The 18,889-nt window shown below is 43.4% G+C and overlaps 1 protein-coding gene across 1 annotated transcript; it reads right to left on the reverse strand.

Annotated features, from left to right (window-relative positions):
- Window positions 1-8,225: 8,225 nt before the first annotated feature.
- On the reverse strand, window positions 8,226-9,314 carry LOC310948113 (POU domain, class 3, transcription factor 4-like; the record flags this gene model as incomplete). The annotated part of the gene is made up of 1 exon (XM_083915127.1): window positions 8,226-9,314. The coding sequence occupies one exon, from the start codon at window positions 9,312-9,314 to the stop codon at window positions 8,226-8,228; it is 1,089 nt and encodes a 362-aa protein (XP_083771253.1).
- Between the last annotated feature and the right edge of the window lie 9,575 nt (window positions 9,315-18,889).

Here is an 18,889-nt window from a genome sequence, read left to right on the forward strand (position 1 = left end):
TGAGGAACTGAGAAAATGCTAATTTAAGGCAACAACAGTCTAAGAATGATATAAAGCCAATCGTCAGCAGCCTTTAACTGCAGTATAACTTATGCTGAACAGCTGCCGTGTCCACATTTGAGGGATGACTCACTGACTTTCCATTCATTTTTAGGTGAGTGGAGTGTGTTTTCTTGTTTTACGTTCTGATAAAACCATTTAAATGTTTATCTGTGACATGCTAAAACTTAGTGTAACACAAGAAGATGAGTTAAAAATGAGTGGCACAGAAATGTCTATACATTTGCTAACAGTAGCCACCATAAGCTACTGCTTCAGAATAGGTATGGTTGGGGTCCTTCTGTGTGGAAGGGCCCCAGCATGTTCTCGTGGGTTTTCTCCAGTTCCCCGGTTTCCTCCCACAGTCCAAAGACATGCATGTGTTAGGTTAATTGATGACTCTAAATTGCCTGTAGGTGTGAATGGTTGTCAGTCTCTGTTTGTCTCTATGTGTCCTGCCATAGACTGGCGTCCTGTCCAGGGTGTACCCCGCCTCACGCCCGATGTCAGCTGGGATCGGCTCCAGCCCCCCGCGACCCCGACAGGGACAAGAGGTTGAAGATGAATGAATGAAAGAATATGATTGTATGTCTTTTTTCAAATGTTACACCAACTCAAGGGTTGGTTCACTAGAATAAAACAAAAACATTTCCCGTTTATTATATTATTTATTTGTTTTCTTCTGCCAGAACAGAGATAGAACCATGCCTGAGATTTCTGCCATAGAGTGTAATGTTTTTGGTACTTATAGCACAGATTCATTTATTTCTACATCAGCAGTGACATCTCTTTCCAGAGACAGTCCTGTTATGCTTTGTGATCCATAGACTTCACTGTGAACACTACTTTTATTGGAACTTTTGTCCCTAAAAGTGCATGAAGCATTAATAAAGATGTTCCAATGTTGTGGGCGTTACAATAGCTTTCTGACAGCAACTTTATCTTTGCAGTGTCAGAAATTTCAGACCAATATCTCCTAAAACCATGGTAAATTTAAACAGCATGAATTCATTTTTTTTGGCCAACTTAGTGGGAGATGAATAAGATGGACGCACATCATTGACACATTCATATGGTGAATGTGTCAGAAAACAGTTGCCCGTTTGTGGAGCAACATTAGCATCCGTTTGGAGTTATGTTTCCTGCACTCTGTTACATGTAAGACCAATATTCCCCTCCCTTTTAGCTCTACTTTGGACTCTAAATGCTGTACTATGTTCACCATTAATAGCAGCTAACTCATTAATTTGGTGCTGAGCATTTAGCATCAGGTTACCAGAGCTGCCTTGTGAACCAAAACAAGCTAAAAGATGCTAAAGCGCTTCGCATAGCTGAGTGGCCTTGCAGAGTTTTATGATAATTCTGTTAGTCATCACTTCAGTATGTATGTATGTATGTAGTTGTTTCATCCATTTGTTAAATAAAAGAAAACAGATGAACGCAGCTTTAAACCGAGCGTATTTTCATGTTTAGAGGACAAGTTTGAAAATGTGGGGTTTTTTTTTGTAATTCATGTGACCCTTTAAAATTACTGGCCACCTCTTTAGCAGGTACCTTACCCTTTGTATGCACCCCCACTTCACATAAATGAGATGCAAAGTGTATTAGCCACCACTAGGTGGTAACACTGTCCAGTACATGAGAAGTTACATGGCTGTTGAACACACAGCGTCCCTCAGTGGGTCTGTGTCATACTCTTATGTAAATGATCCGTCTCGCCTGCTTCCATTTTGTCTGTCCAACCCCCCTGCTCCCCAGAGAATATGAGCTCCTCTAACCAGTGGTGTGTGTGTGTGTGTGTGTGTGTGTGTTTGTGTGTCAGAGCTGTCATGACCAGACAGCAGAGGATGGAGATCTAGGCAGGAGAGCAGATGGATTGAGGTACGAGGACTGCTCCCATCAATGCACACACACACACACACACACACACACACACACACACACACACACACACACACACACACACACACACACACACACACACACACACACACACACACACACACACACACACACAAACACACACACACTGTGGCCTATGGACCAGCTGTTGTCCTTTTTCTGCAACTGCCTGAGCTTGACTCCATGTCTCTCTCTCTCTCTCTCTCTCTCTCTCTCTCTCTCTCTCTCTCTCTCTCTCTCTCTCTCTCTCTCTCTCTCTCGATACATTTAGCAGTGAGCCTGGGAGCTGAGAGGTAAACAGCGGGGCTAATTGTTTTGACATACTGCTCTTTGTTTTGGCCTCCTGGTGCTAATCAACCACTCGGCTAATAAGTCTGCCTGGCATAGAAAACACAACTGTGTTCAGGCTGGGACGAAGAGGAGGGAAAAAAAGAGGGGGGGCGGGGGGGTGCTATGTCACGTTGACTTCCATACTCCCTAATAAAGTGCTGCAGTCTTATAAGCAGTCCACATGTGCTCATCATCCAGAGTTCCCACAGTGCTGCCGTGGCTGGGTAGCGCCCCCGCTCAGGTGTGAATCTATTTATCCTCATTAACGAGCGTCTCCCCAAAGTCAGCCAATTAACACACTGCTCCTAATGAAGCCATTAGCTGTCAGACGAGGTAGGGGAAGCGCTTGTCATGGGTCCACTCACTGTGTGTTTATGTGTGTGTGCGTGTGTATCCATTCTTGCTGCTAATAAAAGCAAGAGAATTAATGGAGTGAGCGTGTGTGATAATGAGTTAATGTGGAACAAGCAGGACTAGCAGTGATCATCCCTCTGTCTCAAATGAAGATATCAGACACAGTGATTCACTCTCTCAGTGTCATAAATAGGCCTCCCGCATATACCAATGGTTCCTGTTTGTGTGTGTGTGTGTGTGTGTGTGTGTGTGCGTGTGTGTGCGCATGCATGTGCGTGTGTGTGTGTGTGTGTGTACATGGCTCTGTTTTCTTTTTTAAATAAGGCCTCTCGACTTGCCGTGTTGGCCTCAACATAGCAAAGTGTGGATGTCACTCAGAGTTCCCGTGGTCATTAATGGAGCTATCACACCACACAACCTTAATATGGTTTTAATTGTCAAAGTAATTGCAAGACATGAATGCCACAGCCTCAACAGAGAAGAACAATGGGATCAGAGAGGCAGCTGTTCTACTGACACCATTTTTACACTTAATTGCCAGTGACTGGGTGTAAGAATTGGAAATACCAGGTTTACCAGAGCCTGCACTGATCTAAGGAAGGGAGGGGAAGATCACATTTAAAAAACAGAATCTTGGGTTTCACAGTAACAACAAAGAATATGCTTAATTCTTATGTTCATGAGGAGTCTAATACATGCCCATGGTACTGTATATGTTGCACCACCCCACCCCCAACCTACAAACAGTGCTGCCCAGTCCTGTCAGACAGAACTGAGCACGCGAAATTGATTTGAGGTTATGCGATTAGTCGTTTTTTGCAGATTCTCCCTTCTTCTTGTTTGACTCCCCCTCCCCTCCCGTCCTCCTCATCCACTCGGCTTTCTTCTCTCCTCCGCTCTCATTTTATTCCACAATTGATTCTGTCCTCTAATACAGTGGCGACGTCACCTGCAATAGCTCTCCACCCTCCTGTGATCAGTCTTCAAGTTTGGTTATTTTCACTTTGAACACAGTGCCCACGTAGGAGCTCGGCTGCTTGAATTTTTGGGTGTGCAGCTGCGAGCACAAATGCTGAAAACGTGGTTGATATTTGTGTAGATGCCCCCTGCAACAAGTGTGAAAAGCATTCCCCAAACAATGTGTTAATACAGAAAATACAATGAAGGCTGATGAAAGCCTCACTTGTTCTCTCAGGCTGTTTTCAAGAGTTGGTGTTCTTTCACGGGACGTGCTGTATGCTTCTGCCGTATGTGTTGACAACAGCAGAGGTCTGTGTCCCTGAGCCACTTCATGTCATTCATTTGTGTCTGCATTGGAACACCGTGCTACTCTGGTGTATTGGATTCTGAAAGTATTGGAAAGTTTACCTTTTTTATAAGGGAGTTTGGTTAACATAAGAAAATATCTTGTAAGGTATTTATTAAAGTATTGTTACTTCAAAAATACAGCACCTATCTCAAGTGATAGAAAAGACTGTTTTCCATTAGCATCATGAGCTGTAGTTCAAATTTTAAAGGGGAACTCCGCCTATTTTCAAAACTCATGCACGTTATTGCTGTGGTCTAAGACAGTCCAAAAATATTAGTAGACAAGAGCATCTTTCTCCCAAATCAAAAAGCCATAGCGCTTAAACTCACATGTGTGAGGTCATCAGGTGTAAAAGTGTGGAGCTGCTCCGTAGATGATGGATTGTGAAAGATGTCATAGATGACATTCAGAGCACCAGAGGAATTTTGAGCCTCTCTGTTGTCCTCACTTTCATCTGTTTACATATTAAATTTGTTTGTTATTATTCTTCAGTTAGTTTAGGGGTTTGTTCTTGCAATTTCAGTTATTTATAAATGTTTTATTGTGTGTGTTTTGTTTGTCCATTTAGAGACACTTCCAATAAATGAAACAGGGGTCGTAAAATGATTAACAAGATATGAAAAAGAAAACAAATAAACAACTACGCTTCTCTAATTTCCCTCTTTTTTGGGGGTTTTGAGGTTTAAAAAATATCAAAGAAAACAAGGGAGGAAAAAAATCTTTGGTTGAAGTATAGACATTCAGTATCTAGCCTGTTATGGGGGTCACAGTGCAGACATTGCTTTGTTTAAAGGGTCACAAGGCAAAAAAAGATTTAGGGCACAACAGAGCAACCAGATTGAAGACAAGGATCAGACCGATTGGCCTGACAGAGTAGGTGTGAAAAAGACATGACCTTACAATTATCTTACGGTGGCAAAATAAAGGAGTTACGTAAAGTCGATCATTTTCGTCCAAAAGTCGGATACAACCGCTTGGCCGACTAGCAGCCGATTTTCAATAATAAGAATCCTCTCATGTGGGCTGCCGTCTGTGTTCTCTGTACGACATCGAGACTGCAGCCCTCTGCTTTCCCCCTCTCCAATTAAAGATAAATGTGGAACGTCCTCTCTTTGACCTCCATATGCCGGTTTACACTGCAGACGCATCCCAAACTTTTTTTTTCTGCGTCCTCAGTTAATTTGTGCCTCTCAGCTTTAAAGTTACTCCTTCTTTAATCCTTAATGTGTTTTTATTCACTTTTATTGACCTTCTGAGATTTTCTTTCAAAAGCTTGGGGGGGGGGGGGGGGGGGGGGGGAATAACACTATTAGTAAACAACTTCGGAAAACAATTTATTTCGAAGAATTTGGCAACCACTTTTTTTTTTTTTACACTTTTGACTTCGTAACTCCCCACCAAAGGCTTTGAAACAGGATACAGAATAAATTCAAAGAGAACAGAAGGTTTGAGATGAGATGCAATTAGGAAAAAGGTGTGAGTCAGCCGGTCCCATTATCCCCTGCCAGTTAACAAACCAAACTGCTACTACACAAGTCACTACTTCTGCCTCTCTATTGTTGCTGTCCTGTCTGATAATCAGCCTGCTCGTGCTCAGGATCGGATTCAGGCGCTCAATTATCTGCTAGGCTAATGCAAAGCCGAGTCATCCAACCTCGAGCATTTTGGATAAATAATTGCCCCAAGTTCTTCATTTGAGATATGCTTTCATCTTGCATCTGTTGTATTTCCCTCACTATCCTCTACACATTCCCCCGAGTCAATCATTTGTCACTTGTGACTTATTTGGTATCAGTTACTCTTCACAGACATGTGTGGACGCTCCTGGTAAAGGGTTTTAGGCATCCACATTGACTCAGTATGAGGTGGAAGAGGCTCAAGGATACTGCAGTGTTGCTCTGGACCTTGGCTCGCTTTGCTTGTTTGCTCTGCTGCTTGCTCTCCTTCCATCTAGGGGCACCCCCCCCCCCCCCCACCACCCCCACCCTCTAGAAATCAGGGATTATTTTGAGCTAAAATAGATGGATGGAATCAATCAGCCATGGTTTTACTTTTCTCTTCTTCTACATAACCGCCCCCTTTCACCTCCACCCTCACACCCTTTTTCCTCCCCTCTCTCGCTTTCTCTCTCTACCTCTCCCTCTCCCTCTTTCTCTGTCTCCCCCAACCCCCCTCTCAGGGCTGCAGACTGAGGAGATGCATAAATTCAGATGCATTAGTATTCCAGTCAGGCTCTCCATTTCAAGGCAAGGCCTAGCACCCTTCCGCCTCTCCTCTTCTCCTCTCTCCCCTCCTTCATTCTCCCTCTCCAGCTCTATTTTTGAATCATTTAAGCAGCGCTGCATCTATATATGTCTACTTATTTCCAAACCATCCCTAAATTATTTTTAGGCATTATGATTTTTTTTAAAGGAATATAGTTCTATTTTGCCCTTGCATGGCCAATTATACGCAGCTGTAGTCTTTGAAATGAGATTCATCTGCTTCTGATTGTGTGTGTGTGTGTGTGTGTGTGTGTGTGTGTGTGTGTGTGTGTGTGTGTGTGTGTGTGTGTGTGTGTGTGTGTGTGTGTGTGTGTGTGTGTGTGTGTGTGTGTGTGTGTGTGTGTGTGTGTGTGTGTGTGTGTGTGTCATTGTGTTTTGCTGTCAGGCCCAGCGGCCCAGGCGATAAATCACGCATGTCTGATTGAGGAGGGCAGAGGGCCCGGACAATAACATTTCAGTGGAACTGCTGGAGAAAGCGACTCAGTTTGCTGTAATCCGTGGAGCCTGCAGACCTGCAGCCAAGGTCCTGTTGAACCACTGGATATTTTACAGCTGTTGGTGACTTAAGAAACTTGGAAAAAGTTGCCCTTTGACGTGACATTGAAGCTGACTGAAGGTTATGCTGCTTAAGCGTATTTATATAGATGGAGCATAATATTCTCTTTAGAATAAATATAATTAGTCACAATTTTGAATTGAACCCATTTTCAAATTGTGTGAACATGTAAAAGGGACCGTTGAATACATTTAATTAATTGCTTTCACTATTTTTATAACAACAAAAATATATAGTAATAATAATAATAATAATAATAATAATAATAATAGATGATCATATTTTTTGTGATTTTAAGTCTACTTCTAAATATTGAATATGCATTCAGTTTTGGACAGTGAACAGTTGTAGCAAGAAATTTGTTTATTACAACATACATAGTTTATTTCAAAACATAATACAAGCTTTATACTGAAAATAAATAATTACTTGAGCTGTCATCGAAATTTGGAATAAAACCGCCGAAACAGTTCAATCTTACTGAAAATATTGTGTGTTTTTTACATTGCTAATTAAGTGCATGAATAACTAAGAGCATTTGTTTAAATTAATGACTTCAAAAGGGTAATATATAAAACTGTACAATATTCGAAAAAATACTTAAGAAATAAACCAATAACAGGAGTATTTAAGATTATAAAATTTTGATAGCCTACAGAACGTACAATAAAATTATAGGCAGGTGTATAGCGTCAAACCCCTCTTTCTATTATCGACTCTGTTTCAGAGTCCACACAGTTTATATGGTCGAAGATGATTGAAATCAAATAAATGAATTTATAAATAGCTGTGACTGTGTGTGGCTTCAAGCTACAGGCCATAAGGGAGGAATTAATAATAAAATACCTCCAAGTGCTATTATGTTGGTAGCAATACCTCTACAACTGGAATGAGGGCCTATATTTGCATATGCAAAAATAATTACAGATCTGCTAAGAGTATGTTACAAAATAATGAGACAATGTAAATATGGTGAGGACTAAAGCATTGTATAAGCCCGAGGGAAGCATGAGGTGACTGGAAAACGGCCTCTGGTGCTGCAACAAATCAATTATGAAATGATTATTTGTTTCAGTCCGCTGGTCAAACAACAGAAAAGCCCAAACAAATAAAAACAAAACATCGGTCGCATCCCCCTGTCATTATTGTCGAGCTGATGAGAACTGGTGACACAAACCAAAGGCGCTGGCAGGTTATTAGGCACATTTTGTATTTATATCCGTGATGTAGAAAATAATTTGGCGGGCTCCAAAAAAAGGTAATCTGAAATGTGACGTTTGATATGCCGCTATAGAATAATGCCCTCGTGACAGTTAGAAAATGACGAAGGCTGAACGGGTATCTCTGTTATTGTTATTGTGTTTCAGTGCTGGCGGAGTCTGTACCGGGACAGGCGCGGGGGCTTGGAGGTGCCACCGCGCGCCCCTTTCGCTCGAGAGTCTGTACCGGGGGATTCCTCCCGGTGCTTCGGTCAGAGATCGTGGCACGAGGAGGCGTCTCCCGCGCTCCCGCTGTGAGAATATGGTCCCTCGTGCGGCGGCGGCTCTCCCGGCGGCGTCATGCGCTTCTCCTTCTGCCTCCGGTTGCAGAACCACACGCGCACCACCTCCTTCTCCAGCTGCAACGAGTCCGCCAGCGAGGTGATCTCCGGCGCGGAGGGTTTGGGACACTTGAGAAAGTGCGTCTCCAGAACCCCCTTCACGCTGACCTCGATGGACGTCCTCTTCTTCCTCTTCCTCCCCTGAGCTGCTATCTTGTCTATACTGCTAGAGCTGCCCGTGGACGAGTCTGCCTCCTCCAGCCACTTGTTCAGCAGCGGCTTTAGTTTGCACATGTTTTTAAAGCTCAGCTGCAGAGCCTCGAACCTGCAGATTGTGGTTTGGGAAAAGACGTTACCGTACAGCGTGCCCAGAGCCAAACCCACGTCCGCCTGCGTAAAGCCCAGCTTGATTCTCCGCTGTTTGAACTGCTTGGCAAAGTGCTCCAGCTCGTCCGAAGTCGGCGTCTCCTCGTCGGAGTGGTCGTGGCAGTGGTGCCCGCCGAGGTCACTGTGCTCGGGGCTGAGTGTGTCCCTGAGGCCCGGGTGCATGCCTTGGCCCTGCGGGTTGGGTGGAGGTGTGAGGCCACCGTGGTCCAGCATGCCGTTGACGGTGAAGCCCGTCTGGGAGTAGATGTTGATCTGCTGCCCGCTGGTGATGGAGGGGTTGTGGGACACCGGAGTCCCCCAGGCTCCCGGGTGGTTGCCATGGTTGTTGTGATGAGGGGAGTGATGCGCTACGTGCGGGGAGCGGTGATGGATGATACCGAGCTGCAGGTCCTCTCGGCCTGGTTTCACGTCCTGCTGCTCCATGGAGGCCGACCAGGGGCTGCCCTCCGACAGGCTGCTCGCCCACTGGTGCCCGAGGGGGTGTCCGTTGCTCTGGACGCTCTGCAGGTAGTCACTCTGGAGGAGTTTCTGGTGCCCTCTGTAGGGGCTAGCAGGCTGCATGGCCTGGCTGTCCGGGTGGATCATGGGACTGGAGCTGAGCAGGGTGTAGGGGCTGGAGGCAGCTGTGGCCATGCTGGCTGCTGAACCCCACTAGTGCTACTGAAGGAAGGGAGCAGCTCAGCCTCTGACATCTCCCTCTCTCTGGAGTCTCGGCAGCAGCCTGGCATTGACTGACAGCCTCCACCACCACTCACAGACCGATCGAGACGCAGTGACGACACGCCTCGACCAATGACGGCGCATGCACCCGAACCCCCGCCTCTAGAAGCAGAGCTGCGGATAGGAAAGGGTTACAGGCAGTCGAACCGGAAGTGAGTCGGACTGCTGGTCCAGTGGTTCTGGCTGTGGAACGACGTTTGCGTGGAGCGCAGTTCCTGTTTATTAATTAAAGTTTCCAACTGATTTACGCACGAGTTTATTGCTTCTGTCACCCTTGAACGCGTGCGAAGGAGGAGATTGAAGCGCAATGGCATTTGTTAGACGTGCCAGCACTTCATTTAGAAGGATACAATAAACCCAAGAGCAGTCCTCACAGCTAATTATTAACTTCTAGAGAAGATTTCCTCAGGTGTTTATAAAATGAGCTTCTCAAGATAGTGTTTTACGCACAGGGCATCCATCACCCACTTATTTGGTCCAAACAAAAATAATACATGCCTTTGGCCTGTGATTGCAATTTAGTATTTAAAAGAAGATTTCCATAAGATGTAGAATTAAAAAAAAAAACATTCATTTGAAAGGTCAGACACACGTTTTGCTCCTAGACATTGAATCGTGCACTGATCCGACATGTTCACAACCTAAAACTTCATCATTTCTAAATTTTCCTCAAAGAAATAAATGTGTCCTCACGCACTACACACTCGTACTTCCAGTCTTTAAGAATCTCATCAGGTCCTCTCAGAGCTGAAAAAGATCTATCTGCATATTCTGGGCACTAACTTAGCTGCGTAATTATATTTGCCATTAGAGGACTGCGCCCCAGTCTCCTTCCTTACTGGTTTGAAATTCCATTAAATATATTGCTCGAGCTCCCAGGTTAAGCTTGATTTAAATTTGCATACATTTTCATACATTTAGGAGAAATAAAAGAAGGCTGCAGCCACCAGAAAGTCATTAAAGAGCGCTGAGCCGAGGAGCAGCTCGTGGGGGGACAGAGACAGAGGAGGAGGCCGGAGCAGGTGAGCTGACCGCGGGGCTGAATGTGCGGACGGGGACCCGCTGGAGGGTGGACGGGGCCCCCGGTAACCGGAGGATTGACGGACAGCGGCAGTGAGGGGAGGGTGATGACAGGGCAGTCTCTAAGCCTCGTGTTGTCGTAGGCCTGTAGATGGATAGGAAAGAATTCAGCACATGTATTTGTTTGTTGTTGTGTTCTTATTCCAACCCCAGTGTGGTGTCGCGTGTAAATTCTTCATGTAGTTTCCTCTTTGAAACTTCATTAAAAGTGTGTGAATATTTGATGTGAACGGCAGGGTTGTTCGGATGGCCTAGTTTGCTGAACCGGATTGCTTCGTTTGAGTCGTTACGGGACGGAATTACGCAGAATTATATGCAAACAATAGTACATTTCTAGCACAATGGTAGCAGTGACATTTCATTACCGTTATTGTATTTTCATACAGTGTCATATTAAATGACACGCTACGGCGAATTGATTTTAGAGGAGGAATTTTCCATTTGAAGAAAAAGGGATCCTCCAAACTAATTCGAGCCAATCTGAGGCTGTCGCTATGAACACATTTTGAAGGTTTGGAAATTTGCTTCCACGCGCGTAATCCCTAAAACAATGAAACCAAAAATAAATAATAATAGGCCTAGAGATTACATTTATTTGTCTTGTTACAAAAATAAAGTGTGCGTTTTTGGTAGCATAAAGCAGACAGGAGAGGGACTTGGAGAGGGGGTTGTATTGCTCTCGATAGTCTAAGTTTCTAAGTGTAACAGATGCTTCTCTAGAAACGCTCCTTGTGCCGATTCCTTTTATTCACATCAACATTTTTCTGCCGTCGAGCGCGTTTCCATAGCGAGGCGAATAAAAGGCAAATCCCCGCTCCGCGCCTCCAATAAAGAGCCCATTCACAGATAACCCGAGCCAGTCCTGCTACACTTACACCATGCAGCACTGCAGGCTCTCTCTCCCTCTCTCTCTCTCTCTCTCTCTCTCTCTCTCTCCAACCCTCTCTCTCTCTCTCTCTCTCCAACCCTCTCTCTCTCTCTCCCACTCTCTCTCTCCCTCTCTCTCTCTACCGAGGCGCACATTACTGCTAAATAACACAAACTAATGACTCATAATTTCTCTAATTTTGTCTATAGAATATGGCAGTTTATGGTTGTTTGTCATGTTTGTTTAGCTGCTTGTTTGTGTTTATTTGGCGGCTTTGACTCAATCTTTTGCTGATCTTCTGACTCAGATTATTTGCTGCAGGCAGTGGAGTAAATAAAAGAGATTTGTTAACTGTAAACCCCCAGTATGGCTATCATCGATAGAAAATGATTTAGAGAGAAAATATGATTTGATGCCTTTTCACCTCAAACATCATACCGTTTATTTCTATGGCCCCATCATTTAACAAAAAAAACCCCAAGATGTATTCATCCAATGACTTCCTGGCTGTAAGTTTGTAACTGTCACGCATCTAGCAAACAGAAATATTAGTGCTCATTATATTTGGGGAGCACGGATTTTAGATGGGCTAACTCGTGTTTCCGTGGGTTAAAGAACAGGCAAATGAGAATTTTGCTATGGAGATTTGGATGGCTATCTTCTTTAGTTGGCCTGTGTAATATTTTCTATTTTGCTATAATAACTAAATGTGGTAGCCTATACACTTTGCCGTTGTTTTGTAGGCCTATATTATTTATTTCTAAAAAATGTAAAAATGTTAATTGAGTTTGTTTTCGTGTGAGTCTAATTGTGCAGCAGAAAAAAATGTTTTCCCTTTCTCTATTCCATTAGACTTTGTTTCCCTTGCCTGCTCTGCTCTCCCGTTTAGTGCAGCAGGCTGCAGCCTTTAGATAAATCAGATCTAGTCTGCTATTGAGACAGCCTTGGGCCTCAGGGCGGGACCTGTCACTCGGTGTCATGACCTTTAAAAACTTTCCCCATGAAGCCTAAAAATCTAAATCTGCTCCAGCGTGCCAGATACGGCCTCGAGTTAAGGATATTTTATTTTATTTTATTTTTTACAACTGACACATGTGTCTATTCACCAATTATGCATGTCGGAAACACTCACCTCAGGCCTGCGTTGAACTAGAACAGAAAGAAGAAAACTTGCCTTGATTTTCTATAGAACAATGTAAAGTCCTGACTGCAAACGGGTTGGATTTGTTGCTAAAGACTTCAGCTGGTGTGTTTTAATCCAAAGCCTTCGTGTCACCTCTGAGTTGAAACTCAGTTGTCCTCTTATCCCTGACACCCGCGACACACACTTCACACACTTCACAGGCTCCCAGACAGTAAAATCGATATTCCCATTAACCCGTGACGTCGCTAATAAAGGACAGTGACAACGTGTTTAAAGACGAAGGGCCTTCATAAGCAAACCCGAAACTAATCTCACACCGTGTCGGTGACAGGCCGTTTGTTTTCATCATCAGCTTGAAACAAAAACGCCTGTTTGAGCTGTTTGTGATAGAAAAGTGCAGGCTGCCGACATGTCCACCTGTCAGTCATTTCAACCTCACCTCTGTGTGTGTGTGTGTGTGTGTGTGTGTGTGTGTGTGTGTGTGTGTGTGTGTGTGTGTGTGTGTGTGTGTAGCAGAGGAGGAGATACATCGCACACACCAATGAGTGGTATATGAAGCTAAATCTCATTCCATGGGAGCACACAAGTGTAAATGTACATTCATAATGCATGAGGTGCGTTTGTTTGGTGCAGTGGGACACCCTGGTTCAAGGAGTTATTTCAGTGTGTGTGTGTGTGTGTGTGTGTGTGTGTGTGTGTGTGTGTGTGCGCGCGTGTGCGTGTGTGCGTGCGTGCGCGCGCGCGTGGTTCTATATGAAAGGGGTTTTCAATTGAAGATTTTATGCTTTTCAACAAGTCCATGGTGAGGTCCTCGGATTATTATTGAAAAACAAAACCTTAGGCTTCACAGCAAAAATGAATACCTGCATTTGCAGGACTGTTCTGTTCCGGTGTTTTTCCTGGTGATTTTATTTTGAAGTAGCGATTTTGCTTGAAAGTGCAAATTTCCTAAAGATTTTGCGAGAAAAAAAAACGTTATTCCGACCTTTATAACATGAACATTTAAGCCTGTAAATATAAAGGCCAACCACAGCATGCGAAATGACATTATTGAAACCGTATTGTTTGTGTTGTCTGACGATATGAAATGTGTTTTCTCACTTATCACTGCGAAAGAGAAACAATTAATACGAGAGAAAAGATAAACAAAGCTCTCCCGATTCCCATCTTCAAGCAGGTGGGAGGGTTTTTTTTTTCATTTAAAGATTAAAAACATGGATGTAAAAATACACCTGATCGTGTTTGAAAACGAAGGTCTTAGGAATCCATCAAAAATAGCTTCATTTATTCCCAATCCTGCTCTTTAAGGCACCAGCAGTGCCTTTGAAATGGCGTTAACACCACGTGGGTTTACTGTAAATTAATTTAACAATCGTATTTATGTCAAAATTAAACTCAAATGTTTACACAGCAGATCCCTATAATAGAGAAGTGTTTATTTATATGACATATGGGAATATGAATTAGCTGTGTTGGCATTTTATTGACCGTCATGAATTGTAATCACCCTGATTGTTTTTTTTTTTGTTGTTGTTGTTTTGCATTTCGAAGTTCCCTCAAAATTCAAACAATTTAATTTCCTGGAACGACTGAAAGACACGAAGGAGCATGTGAAGCTTCAATGAGATGTCTTAGGTCTGGATATTAGTATTCCAGCTATGATGCAAATTCCAGCGTAAAATTATTTTGGGTTTGTAGTTAATTAGAAAATGAATTCAATCACAACAACACAGGGGCCTGAGGTCAGAGAGTCTTTCAGCTCCTGAAAATGTCACTCACTTACACAAAAGCAGTTTAATATTATTTTTTATTATCTGCAAGAATTTGAAACACCTGAACAAAATTGAAACTGTTTGTCCCTCTTGCCTTCCCTCAAACAAAGGGAGTGTTTGTCAGAGAGATTATTCAACAACTTGCGTGTGTGTGTGTGTGTGTGTGTGTGTGTGTGTGTGTTACAGGTGCTGTTTGCAGAAGAGGCTAGTATATTGTCCCTGGGTCAGTGAGGGATACAAGGTTGGTAAAAATCTACATAACATTACCATCTGTTAAACTTCAAACACACACACACACACACACACACACACACACACACACCACACACACACACACACACACACACACACACACACACACACACACACACACACACACACAACACACACACACACACACACACAGGGTCTCTTATATAGCGAGAGAGAGTGGTGAAGAAGAGCAGAGAGTCTATAGAAATGTAATGTATGCTCTTCAGCCCCTCTCCAGCTCCTCTTCCACGTCCTCCTTCTTCTTCTCCTCTTCTGTGCTGAGAGCAGAGAAGAGCTCCGGGGGTTGAGGCCTCTGCTGGCACCAATGAGGATGAGAAAGGACTTGGAACAAACTTCTGCGCTAAAAAATCTCTCTTTTCTCTGAAAAAAAAATCAACGTCTAACAAATTAATTTCATGTGGAATATCTGCGAGTTCTCTGCCTCAGTTAAATAACCAACCAACATACTTTCCCCCGTGGCCCAACCCCCCCCCCCCCACACACACACACACCCACACACACACGCACACACACACACGCACACACACACACACACACACACACACACACACACACACACACACACACATACACAGGTCCCTCTGAAGGAGCAGGCGGAGCCGGCAGTTGCACATCTGCATTTCAAACACAGACTCTCTGGGATTCATTATTAATTAGCCTGCTGAGCCCTGGAGGACTGGTGATGCTGCCGTCTCTCTCTCTCTCTCTCTCTCTCTCTCTCTCACACACACACACACACACATATACTAACGCACTAACACACAAACCCACACCTCATGACCCCTTTGCCCCCTCTGCTCTACAGTTAGAGAGTCCTCAGCAGAATACTGAGCCGTACAGGAGCTTCCCTCCCTCCAATCACATCACTTCCCCTGATTTAACAGCTTAATGTATGGTAAAGGATGATGAATTACAGGAGTAGATGGTTTTTATTAAGCCGAGCGCAAAGCAACTGTGTATAAAACACCATATTCAATTGAGTTGTTTAGCGTAGCACGTTGCTAAATGACATGTGAGAAGATGAGAGAAGCCTGAAGAGCTATACTGGTTCTTATATCACTTCAATAAACACTACAAAACTCCTTTCTGCCTTCGTTTGCTTTATTCTGAGCTATTTGTGGGGAATAAGATTGTTGTGTTTTGCTTGCCTCTAAATTATGTGCGCGTTTCTGTGTGTGCAGCTCTGTGCATTAACCTCCACCAGCAGTACATAGAGGCAGATCAGAAAGACACACAGCGATTATGCATGAGGAATGTCTCCAGAGAGAGAGAGAGAGAGAGAGAGAGAGAGAGAGAGAGAGAGAGAGAGAGAGAGAGAGAGAGAGAGAGAGAGAGAGAGAGAGAGAGAGAGAGAGAGAGAGAGAGAGTGAGACATCAAACACACTGCAGTGAGAACCCTCTGTCCACAACGCACGTCCCACCGCTGCGCAAAGTTGGGGCTGTGCATTTTACAAAAATAAACACAACGGGAATAAACGAACACGCCGACACACGTTTCAGCCTATTGTGTGCTTCTGTTGTTTTCCACGGTCGCATTAGTATGCAGGGAGCTAACAATGTCTGATGCAGAGATCATTCAAGAGCATCAGAACGTGCAGGATTTCCAGACATATTTGTGACAGCATGAGGTGTGGACTGCAAATATGTGAATGTAGAATGTAAATTAAAGGTCTCTCCTCTGTCCTAAATGATGGAGGAAGTTGTTAAAGTAAAGGTTATTATAAAGAAACGTTTAATACACAGTCTGTATTCAGAAACTGCTTTGAAATGAGCCGTCAGGTCTCCTGTACAGTTGTAATTTCACAAATATACTCTATATAGGTAGACAGTTATGCTATAGTGCTTTTACAGTAATAACCCAGCTGCAATGATGGTGCAGTGACACAGAGCGCAGATGGAAAAGACCCAGAAACACTGACCAATCAGAGCAGCCTTTAAAGAGACAGGCGTTAAAACAGAGTATTTCAGACCAGGGGTGAATACAGGTATATTCAGACGGACAGTATGAGAATACTAATGTGTTTTTTGAACATTAAAGTATGTAAACATGTTTTTGTAGAAACCAGAAACACAAGTATGTACCTGAAAATGAGCAGAATATAGGACCTTTAAATTTATAGTTGTTTTTTTATGGCTCCAGGGGCTATAGATGGTCAGTATGTGATCTCTCACCACACATCAACACCTCACTGACTGGCTCGCTCAAGGCTACAACCGCGGTTCTGATAGGGCAAAAAGCTCTGGCAGTAATTTGGACATGATTGCATAATTTAGCAGGGCTCCACCCTTTGTCACCTTCTGCCTCTGAAGTCCTCAGTTCAGGCCTCACCATCTCAGCTGTCACCTTCTACCTTTATTCACACTGGTACACCATGAGAGTAAAACACACTCACACACTGTAGCATCCCTGTGAGAATCAGAGCCTCTTCAACCAATTGGATGGGATTCAGAGCAAGCAGCAGACCTCCACCGAGCACGTACTCCCTAGTTTCGTAGAGAATTCTGGGTAGCGGCGCGGGTAGATTTGCAGGGGGAAATGACCACTTCTCGACAACACAGCGCAGCCTTTGTTAGATGTGTAACGTAGAATCTGGGGCAATCGAAGAATCTGCACAAATGTTGTTACAAGTTCTCGCTCCGAAAGGGAATTCTCATTCCCATTTCGGAGCGTTCCCCTCGGCCCACGCTCTTTCATTCAAAGGAATGTACATGTGATTTTTGGTTTCATACCAATTCCACCTGGAGTCTCGAAGGGAAGAATAACAAATATGGGAAACATTTAATCCAGAATAATATGTTTATCCAAAGACCTGTGGACTTGAGTAGGAATGAACCCCCTCTGATGTGGTCTGCTGCCAGTGTGTGTGTGTTTTCATGTATGTGTGTGTGTGTGTGTGTGTGCATGTGTGTGTGGGTTGCTGTGTGTTTGGGTTGGAAGTGTGAGATGGGTGAAGAGACCCTCCACCCCCTGGGGCCAGGAACTGAGGAGGAAGAGAGGTCTAACACCCTCTCAGATTTCTAAAGTGCGTGTATGTGTGTGTGTGTGATACAGGATGTGACAAAAGCAAGGCACAAAGTCAGAATTCAAGTACAAACTAGAAATGTATCAGCTATGGTGGTGCTTCTCATTGAGAAAGTTTTGTTTTTTAAGCAGGAAAGAAAATATAAATTGAATCTCCATAAACTCCCTCTGTTTTTCTGATTGCGGGGTTAAGTGCAAAGAAAATACTCAAAACCCAGATGTATTTGCAGGAGCAAATGTTTAAAAGAAAATTCAGATGCATTACAGCCAGAGTTTACTTTTGTTTTTTGGCTATCATCTTAACGTTGAAGTCCGACAGGGCAAATAAACACAAGCGCTCAGACGATGAACGTGCTAACAGTTCCTCCAGATTATCTACTAACTACTTTTGCCAAAATGATGGCAATAATCCCTCATTGTACAGAAAATTACAACAAGTAGGTCAGAGTTGAACCAGGACGTTGGTGTGTAAACAGTGATGGATGTTTAGAACTGCACTTTATACCTTCACATTTATACCCTTTGCCATTGTTTACCTGTGGCTAACATGAGCCCCTTACATGCACACACACACACACACACACACACACACACACACACACACACACACACACACACACACACACACACACACACACACACACACACACACACACACACACAGTCACGTAAACATTACATGTTGGTCCATGTCTGAAAAAGTCATGATGAGGTACTGTACTAATCCATGACTTGTTCCACGTTTTTAATGAATGTACCACTTAGTTACCATCAAATAAAATAAATAAAAGTCACTGGTCACTTTATTAGGTACTCCTTTTTAACTGCTCATTAATGCAAATATCTCATCAGCCAATCTGATGGCAGCAAATTAGTACATTCAGGCATCTAGACACGGTCAACACCATCTGCTGAACTTCAAAACCAAGCATCTTAATGGGCAAAAAATTAGGTGATTTAAAGGGGAACACCACCTGATTAAAGAATTCCAGTAAGATTTTGATTGTTTTCTTTTTCTTTTTTTTTTATACCTAAATGAGCTTTATCCTATTGTAGTGTTGTCAGTTGTGAAACAGAAAATGTTCCTCTGGTGCTCTCAGTGTCATCTATAGAGCAGCTCCACACTTTATAATTGATGCCATCACAAATTTGGGTTTTAACGCTTTGGTTTTTGGATTTGGGAGAAAGTTGTTCATGCTTACTAATATTTTTGGACTGTCTTAGATCTTAGGAATAATATATATGAAATTTTAAAATGGGCGTAGTTGACCTTTAAATGTCTTTGAATTTGGGGTCCATCCCCAGTACTAGCAAGGTGTATCCAATAAA

The sequence above is a fragment of the Echiichthys vipera genome, assembly GCF_963691815.1.
Source record: "Echiichthys vipera genome assembly, chromosome: 6".
Classification (NCBI taxonomy): Eukaryota; Metazoa; Chordata; class Actinopteri; order Perciformes; family Trachinidae; genus Echiichthys; species Echiichthys vipera.